At 52.8% G+C, this 9,612-nt stretch overlaps 1 protein-coding gene across 1 annotated transcript in view; it reads right to left on the bottom strand.

Moving 5' to 3' along the window:
- SALL3 (spalt like transcription factor 3) overlaps positions 1-9,113 on the bottom strand; it is a 20,071-nt gene extending 10,958 nt beyond the window's left edge. The window contains 1 exon segment of the mRNA XM_053902855.1: positions 8,927-9,113. Within this exon segment, the coding sequence (XP_053758830.1) occupies positions 8,927-9,008 (82 nt within the window). The 5' untranslated portion in view covers positions 9,009-9,113.
- Positions 9,114-9,612: the final 499 nt, after the last annotated feature.

The following is a 9,612-nucleotide window of genomic DNA, read 5'->3' as shown; positions in this document are numbered from 1 at the left end:
AGTTGGAATCAACTGTCACGGTAGATCGTAACTATCGTAACGAAACGCAGAGAACATTTCTTCAAGTTCTCTTCAGCGTTTTAAAGCTAGGAGATTAAAAGGCTTGGCGTAATCTCCCAAAGGTCGTTATTTTAATACTTTAGAAAAATATCGAGAAATTAGATGTTGCTAATTTGTGGACATATTTCCTACCTTGAACTCCTTAGAGGAGATAAGACGTGCAACTCGCAGGGCGGGTGTACAAAAGCACCCACGTGGTATAAAACATCCGACACTGCATACAATTAAACGCTGTACCTCGTATCCAAAGAAGGCTTTTTCTTCAAGGGGATTACGTGTTAGGGGCAATTCACTGAGCAAGTGCTTAAAATTAGGCCGACGGAGTGTGTGTTCAGTGTTGGAAAAATTGACTCACTTAGCTGTAAACAAATGATACCTTACAAATGAACATTTCCCAGGTTTTCTGAGTAACAAACACGTGAAATACAGAAATACGGCTTTTGTTTTCACACCGCGCTTTTCTCAGAGCTTAAGTGACCCAAGCACATCTCTATTTACTTGAAAGATAACTTTTCAATGTTTCCATGGGTTTCTCACATGCTGGGACTTTGAGGGTTTGTGTCCAAATTCAGGGAAGTTAGGAAGTGTTGTCCCGGGGAACTTCCTCCTCCCCGGGCAGGTCTGCAAAGGCCACAAGTGTCTCCCAGCTGCACGACCTGTGCACAGGGCATTCCAGCACTTTCTACCAAAGAATAAGCCAGTGTGTTTAATGCAAGTATAAACGATAAACCCCTAAACATAGTGAAAATACTCCTGTCAAAGTAGAATAACCTTCCACGTATTCCTTTAAAATTGAGGAAGGAGAGCAAACCTGGGGGGGGGGGGGGAAACCGCGTAAAAATGCCGATTCTGGCCATTTGGGCCCGCTAACAGTTCATTATGTTAATGAACCTGACAGGACAGACCACTGCTGGATTTTATGAGCAAAGTTTCATAATGAATTTGCCTTTTAACCGAAACATAATTTAAAAACTACAGTTAGCGAAGGAAAAAAATCCAACATAACTGGGGTTTCTCGTGGGGCAAATAATTTAGAATCTCCACCTATTTTTTTTTTTTTTAATTGGGGTTTGTACAAATACAGCGTGATCAGTCTTCGCCATCAAACTCTGAACGCGATTAGCACTCCCTCAAAGTCACAGGGGGCACACGTTCCGTGAGAGTCTGGACTAGGGTGGATACGGATGAAAACTCTACTATCTCACGACGGATTTGCACCCTGGGCCCGCGCGCCTGAAGAATGTTGTTCAACAGCAGCAACGAGCACTTCAAGGGACTTCGCTGGGGAGGAGCCTCCCCGGAGCCGAGCCTCTAGGCGCACTGCGACTCCCAGGTTAAGTGCAGAGTGAGGCCACCGACTTCTGATGCGCTCACAAGAGAGGGGGACACAAAGGAAGTTGTTATAACTTGCTTTGACAGCGCTTCTCATTCCGGTGATTAAGTGCGTACGTGCTGAGATGGCAGAACTCGTGTTTTTTTTTTTTAAAAAAAGGGAAAATCTGAATGCAGCTCCCAATTTATACAACCTCTAACGCCCTTTAACCCCGCCACTGTTTTAAGCCAATTCTATGTCGGATTCACACGCATGCAGCCGTGCTCGTGCTTTAATTAAATTTACGTTTGAAATCGGCCTTTGTATTTCACAAACAGAAGTTATGACATCCATCATTTAACACGGCTACAGATTTTTATTTCAAGGTAAAACTGTGTCAGCGAGCCGGTGTAACAATAGTACAAGGATACAAGAGTGTGCGATTTATTTCCAAAGCAATTAGAAATGCTTTCTTTAAGGGAGGGGACTGAAAACCCAGCATTATAATCATCATCGCTATTGCCAAAGTAATTTATTTTTTGCATCCTGCCTGTTCAAGGATGGAGAGACTTCAGGCTGTAAACAGGCCAGGCTGAGGCAGGCATCTGCAGGGCAGGGGCCAGACCACAGGGAGGGAAGATAGCTGCTAACCCCTTCGCCAGCAACCAAGGGCCTCCCCCCCTCCTGGGCAACAAGAGGGTTTGGTGGAGGCTGCTCCCGAAGGTGCCCAGAGCATATGCTGGACCCGCGGCAGGCCCTGTGAGGAAGAGGCTGTTCCAGGAAAACTCTCCTTGGGCCTTGGTCAGACATGTACCGGCCGTGGCTTCAAGCTGGGCGTTGGTGCTTTAAGGCTGAACCCGTTCTCCTGAACGCGGTCGGGGGAGGGAAGAGAAGAGGGGCTGAAAAATAAAGCTGCTTCAGTTTACGAGAGGAAATGCATAATTAGTTCACAGCTATCCCCACACTTGCTACTCATACTCAAGGTTTTTGGGGCTTTTGTCACTGTTCGAATGTTCTCGAGCAAGTTCTGTGTTGCTCGGGTCTACAGAAGGAAAATAGGTCCCGCAGCCTTTTAAAGAAAGCCTCTAACAAAAGAACCCCTACCACACCAATCTAAAAAATAAGACACACGGGGATTCTTTACGAGAAATGTTTCCGTTCTTAGGCACAGATCCCTCGACGGGAAAGGAACCCCCCAAACCGTTTCATTATTCTCAGTCTTAATGCCTGCTGTTACATAACGCGTATCGTGTTTCCACTGTCTGAAAGTGCATGACAGTCTTCTGAGGGCCGAGGTGGCAGACGACAGGCAGAGAACCCACACTCGAGACCATCTTCTTAGAGCCACAAGTGAGAAGCACTGTGGCGACAGATTTAAGAATATCTGAGCTTCCCTCCATGTCAAGCGTGGGTCCTTGCAGGGCTCTTCGGTTTTCTCTTTGCAGGAGCACAGTACCTACTAAATAAGCTGCCCAATACAAACACGTGGTAAACAGGGGTTTATAATTTTGGTTACCAACCCCAGATACCCACCTTTGTCCTGCTACGCTTCTGCTACCCACTTTTAATTCTCTGCCATGAACAAAAGGATCGTTCAGTGCCGGGAAAGGGATGTTAACTTCTCCACTTTAACTGGGGACCATAAAATGCCACGTGGGCCTTCGGGAAAGGAACAAGTACTTTCTCATTTGCCTTTACCACCCCTTAAAAATCTAGAAAGCATTTTTCAAGTTTTCCTAAATTGTTAGAAGACACTTCTTTTCTTGCAAATTAATTCTTTTTAACTCCTTATGATAGCTTTGAATCCCATAAAGAAAGATGAATTATCACACACTGAGCCCAAGCTGCGAAACAGGAGGGGACAAATAGAGACCCCTACTGTGTTTAACAATGTAGAAGAAATTCCAGACGCAATAGAAAAATTTTGTCCTTTTCCCCGGACCTCCGAGCTTGTGCACATGGCGCTGAACAGTGGGGGGCGCTCTGGTTATGCTGAACGCCAGCACTGACCCGCGCGCGGGCTTCTGTCGCCTCAGTGGCCCACATCTCAAATTTGTTAAGTAAGGACCACCTGTGGCACAGTCACCAAACGTCCTCTGCCTCAAACCTCTGCAGGTTCTCATCGGGGGGGGGGGGGGGGGGACACGGTTCCCCTTATGGAGTCGCGCAGGTGGAGTGCAGCCAGCCACACACGCGGCCCGACCTCGGCTCGGACGCCTCGCGCAACACGAAGGTGTCTGCTACCCTGTGGGGGTCGCACAGCGGCCGCTGCCTCCGGATGGTCCGGCCCGTGCCCACACGGCGATGACTCCCGACATACGGCACCCGGGCGACCCAGGTCACCCAAAACCTGGTGAGGGGGGCAGACAAGGTTCGTGTGGGGTCACTTCTGGGGAGGACGAGCACGGTGTAGAGCCACACGTGACCGGCACGCCTCCTCGGGAGTAGCCCACACGCGCAGGAGCCAGAAGTGAGCGAGACCCCGTAGATGCAGACACACCTGGGTCTCAACAGCCCTGGAGAAGCATCAGTGCACTGTGTCCGGGAGCAGGGCTCCGACGTGCTGGGCGCAGCCGCCCTGCACCCGGGGCTGGGTTATTAAATCATTTCCGCGATCTGTCGGCACCTTACGGCTTTCCACGTATGCCAAAAACCACCTGGGAAAAGCCAGCGCCCTGGGTCGTTGAGGCCGGCGGCTCTGCACGTACAGAGCCACACGACGGAATTAGCAAACGGCGCCGCCTCGCGAGAGGGGGCCCAGGGAGGCCCACGGATGCGGACGAAGTGCCACGGCACCTGCAGGGTTAATTACACAGTTCAAGACGGAACGGCCGAACAAAAGGAAACCGTCCTCTCTTCTTTAAGAACCATAAACACTTGTGCCGGAGGAGATGGGCATTCGATAAGCCGGGCGGCACGGAGCAGGCTCGCGGGTCTCCAGTTAACACTCAGACCCAGTGTTAACACTTAATAGAACAGTGTTGAGTCCGGCTGCCAAGGTCAACAGCACAGATGCACTAATTGTATTATGAGCTTGACATCTAGTGGCCACCCCTGGCAGGGCAAAGCAGGCAAAGGTTAAATCAGCAAGGCCTGTCACGGCGCCTCTAACTACCCACCTTCGGGGAGAGCCGGGGCCCCACACTCCGCAGCCCTGCCTTTCCCGGGCCCAGGCTGGTGGTGCGGCGGGCCGGGCTGGTGGAGCGGGGAGCGGGCCGCAGAGGCAGCCTGAGCAGACCGGGGCCGACTGGAAAAGACAGGCCCACGGAGGACAAGATTTAGACACCACAGTGGTGCCATCAGGTCTCCAGTGGACACTTCCGCCGAGGCGAGGAGGTCCCCTTTAATTAACAAACAGATCAATCTTAATCTCTAACATAAATAGAGCCCATCACGGCATTTCATTATTTCAGTTAATATTTTACACTTTCTGTAACATGACTAGGGCTATTTGTCTGCTTGGAAACCACACTGACAGTTAGCTGCATTTTAAGTCCTAAAACTGTTCAAATAACAAGACAAAAATCTAAGAGCAGGACTTTTTTTTTTTTTCTTTTCACGTAAGAGTGTATCTAAAGCAGTATTAAAGCACTCAATTTTTACACAGATTTTACACATGTGACAACTCGCCACGTGCTGGACTCCAACCTGCCCCACGGTGAGTGGGGCCGGGTCTCATCTTCCTAGGATGTTTTGGTCTTATTCTGGCAACTGGTCTACAAATCATGTAGGAAAATAAAAAGTAACAGAACAAAAACAACTTCCTGCTGTATAAATATCATGTAAAACGTATCCTTCTTAAAGCTACTTTGCAACATTAAGAGACAGTGCATTACCTCATTAGCAGCGAAGACTTATTTTGCTTTAAAAAAAAAAAAAACCCACCAAAACCAAAACCAAAACCCCCTGTGTCAATTCTCACACTTAAGAATGCTAAACTCCTACTAATGCTCAGTGCACACAACGGACGCCCTGGCTGGATCTTCGTTGACTTCCCCGGGATATTCTCAGAGCTACCTAGAGATGAATGGCAAACCCTCTCAGAGGTTCCAGTTGAAAATGAAATCTGACCCACTTTTGCCATCATCGTGTATGCAAACAATAATCAGCTTGCCTTCTTTTTGTGGCTCTGAACAGATCTAAAAATACTGGATTATGCATGTGTTGTGAAGTTTCAAATGTACATAGAAAACGCCTAACTGCCACATAATCACTTCTTTCTCTGGAAGGTGGGAATTGGCGAGCTTTGTGTTGACCACCCAATTAGGCATTTTAAAATAGGTTAAGTTTTTAAAATGTTATTTTTAAGATAAATATTTGCAAATTCTTCTTTTCCTTCCTCCTTCGCTCTCCTCAGTTACTTTTCACCTTTCATGTTTCAGAGAAAACAATCTGCCTACGAATGTTAGAAAGTGGCTTCTGTATTGTTTCCTTTTGGAATGCTGAATTGTAAATGCGGGTAGTGGGCTGGGGGAGCACTCCAGGCAAACCATGCACATACAGATAAAAGAAAAGGGATCTCCTCACCGAGGGCTGGTGGCCTCCTTTCCCTCAGTTTAAACACAGTCTGTGAATACCACTGGTAAATTCTTCAATCACATGCTCACCACATTTAAAAGGATTTTTAAGATAGCCATATGAGTGTAAGTTGGCAGAAAACAAAAACACTTTGAAACAATTAGTGCTAACAAACAAAATCCAGGATGGCAAATTGTTTTAAATTACAACACGCTTTTGTTGTTCCTTAAATACAGCTTTTCCGAGTAACGACAATAAAATATACATCTTTATTAGGACGTATTTAATACAACAAAGGACAGCGGTACCACACTTTCTTAAAGTTCTCGGTAGGGGTATACATACGTGCTGTTCCGGCAGAAGTTTTAATTAATTTTTCTCAGAAGAAAAATATTCAGCTGGCTCAAAAGGTTTCACTATTGATGGCACACATTCAACTGAATTCTGAGGCTGCATCACATTCACAAATAGGAATGAAATGCTGCCATCTCAGAAGACAGTTCTCACAGGGAACGTTTAGTCTCCGGCATCCTTAAAATAAAATTCTACAACACGGTCACTCTAGAACTTACCATCGGCCATCACTACCTTTCCTCCTTTTAGATACGTTGTCATATTTCATTTCTGCCGCGGAGATCAGGTTTGGGGAACACTGGAGCTATTTCTGGATTGCTACCATTTCATTGCTTGCCTCAACACCAAAGCCTGGGAAATCCTTTTCTTGGGGAATAAACTCTTTTTACTGTAAATTAACATGGCTGTGCCCTGCTGCCAGCCCCTGTACTGCACTGAGAATTCTGCGTGTATTTGCATTATCGATAACCTTCCATTTTACTTCACGCATCTCCTGCTTTCATTAACATCTCACGCCCAAAGTGATACAAAAGAAGTATTTACTTTGTTTCCACGACCCTGCAAACTAACTTGGCTCTCTTCTAACTTCAGGCACGGTCTGTTCATTTCCAACGGCATTTGACAAAATTAAAATTTCCAGGATATGTGATTCAAGTTGGGAGTAAGGGAGCTTTCACCAGCACTTCCCTTAAGAAAAATATTTTCGTTATCTTACTCACGACGGTCACGACAGACTAGTACATCCGCGAGCATTCCTCGAGTGAGCAGAGAACAGGCTATCTTTTATACTCCACCAACAATCAGTTCAGAATAATTAAATAAGAACTTATTTTTTTAAACAGTTCCCCCCAAAGTACCCTTAAAACAATCCAGGAAACACACTACTTGAGGAAGGCTCAGCCCCAGACAGGCTATTTCTGGCCTGTTGCAAAATACGATCAGGAACTGTGGCAATGTCTTGACTACAATTCCCAGCGACGGTGGAAAACACCAGCTTGACAAACTTTAATCGGACGACGACGGGTGAAAATCCCGAGTAGGTCTCAGCACCGAATAAACTGGGTAAGGGCAAGGATCCAGAGGCGGACTGGTAAATAATTTGCTGCATCTTGGGTTTTCCAATGTGGGCTACACATCCTTCAACGTGTTTACACTATCAGCTCACCGGGCTCCCGGCTCTGACGTGGAATTAAAAATGAATAGCAGGGCCTCGGCTTGCTAATTGTTAAACACGAGGGGTTTTACTCTATTAATTAAAATATGCTTTAATAGAAGGAGACAGTGCACATTTTGATAAGGAGCCTACAAAGCGGAGAAGTATTTACATTGTTGCATTTTGGGGCGGCTGTGAAAGCCGAGTTTAAGCTATTCAGCAGCCACAATAATAAAGCTTTAAAATTCCTCGCTGGGATGCAATGTAGTTCTTTTGAGGGAAAGACTGTCTTTCTCATTCGGCAGAAATAAATCCATTCATTTGATCATGTAGTCATTGAGGCCAATACAAAACAAACCAAGTGTGAGAAATTCTATGTGATGAAGTAAACAAAACAAAAAAAAAAACCATTTCCATGACAAAAAGATTCTTTGTCCCTAATCTACCCACCATATGCAAGCGTTTCTTTTTAGCATATCTGCCGCTCTCATCTCGGGTGCCCGGGCTGCACGCGGGGCTCCCCACCTCCACGGCCACAAAAAGACCCGGGCGAGGCCGCCGCCCGCCGCCCGCCGGCTCCCGACGCGGACACGCACCCGTGTCGCCAAACTTTCCGGCGCCGCGTGATAAACTTTTCTGTCCTTTTGTTTCCGTGCGCACGGCCCGGGGCTCGCGGCACAAGGACGCGTCTCCGCGTCGGGGCTGCCCGGCCCCGCGGCCAGCGGACCGGCCGGGCAGCCCGAGCCCCGCGCCGCCCACGGGGACACCCGGCCGCTGCCCCCCGCTCGCCCGGCCGCCGCCGGAGGGAAGCCGGGTCTCCCCCGCCCCCCCCCCCCCCCCCCCGCGCGCAGGGACCACCCCCAGGCCGCGGCGGGGCTCGCCCGGCTTCACTCCCGGGGCGGCCACGAGGAAGGCCGAACCCCCGCAGGCTTCGCGGCCCTCGGGGCACACGAGGCCGGCGGGCCGGGGCGGGGTGGGGGGTGGGGGCGGGCCGGCTGGGGGGGGGGGTCGGGGTCGGCGGCCCCGCTCCAAGCGCGCACCAGCCCCGGGGCCCCGGCCCCGAACAAAGCTGCCCGGGCGGCCGGCCTCCCCGGCCCGGAGTCCGGCGGGAGGTGAGCCCGGGACGAGCCGCCGCCACTGCCGCCGCGCTGGCCTGGGGGGTCGCGCGGTAGCCGAGGCCGGGCCCGGCGTCCGGACCCGGGGAGCCCGGGGGTTAGCGCGGAGGCTGCGGCGCGCGGGCTCACCTCCCGTCGCCCCCCCCCCACCCCCGCCCCCGCTCCACTGCCTCCCTCCCCCGGCAGCTCCGACCCCCAGCCGGCCCCGAGCCCCGCTGCGCCCGCGCGCCGCGCCCCAACTCCCGGCAGCCGAGCCAACTTTACTTGCCCGCAACTCCAAGCCGCGCGCTCCGGGCAGGACCGGGGTCCCCGCGGCCGGTCCGCCGGGGCCGGGCACCGCGCACCGGCCCCGCGGCCGGCGGCTCCCCCAGCCCGCGCGGCGCCCCGCCGGCCCGACCCCCCGCGGCCCCTCACCGTGCTCGGGAGCCCCGTCCGGCGGCGGCAGCTCCTCGTCCGACTTGAGGTGCTGGGGCTTGGCCTGCTTGCGCCGAGACATGCTGCTAGCGGCGCGCGGGCCCCGCGCGGGGCATCGGCGTCAGCGGGGCGGCCGGCGGGGACGGCACGGGGCGCGGGGCGCGGGGCGCGGGCGGCGGCGGCGGCGGCGGCGGCGGCGGCTGCGCGGGCCGCGCATGGGGCTGAGCAATTAGGCTGGTGAATAATGCATGGCCATTAGCGGCGGGCCGCGCCGATTGGCCGGCCTCCAGCGGCCCCGGCGGCCTATGCAAATGAGGCCGCGCTCGCAATTAGCGGCCGCGCGGGGCGAGGGGCGCCTGCGGGACCCGGCGCGGCGGCGCTCACATCGCTCCGCGGGGCCCGGGCCGGCGGGGCGCGGGGCGCGGCGGCCGCGCTGCCCGGGGCGCAGGCGGCAAACTTTGGCGGCGTCCGCGCGGCGCCGTCTCCGCCGGCGCGCCGGGCTCGCCCCTTTATAGAGCGTGTGCGCCGCCGCCCGCGCCCCGCGCGCGCCCCCCCCCCCCGCCGCCGCCGCCGCCGCCGCCGCCCGGCCGCCCCTCCCGGAGCGAGCGGCCGCGGGCAGGGCTCCGGCCCGGGCGCCTTTGTCTCGCCGGCCCGCTCGGGCGCCGCGCCGCCTGCGCTCCGGGCGC

This window comes from Panthera pardus, unplaced genomic scaffold, assembly GCF_024362965.1.
Source record: "Panthera pardus isolate Hobbes unplaced genomic scaffold, ASM2436296v1 HiC_scaffold_15, whole genome shotgun sequence".
NCBI lineage: Eukaryota > Metazoa > Chordata > Mammalia > Carnivora > Felidae > Panthera > Panthera pardus.
This window is presented reverse-complemented; position numbering and strand designations above follow the sequence as displayed.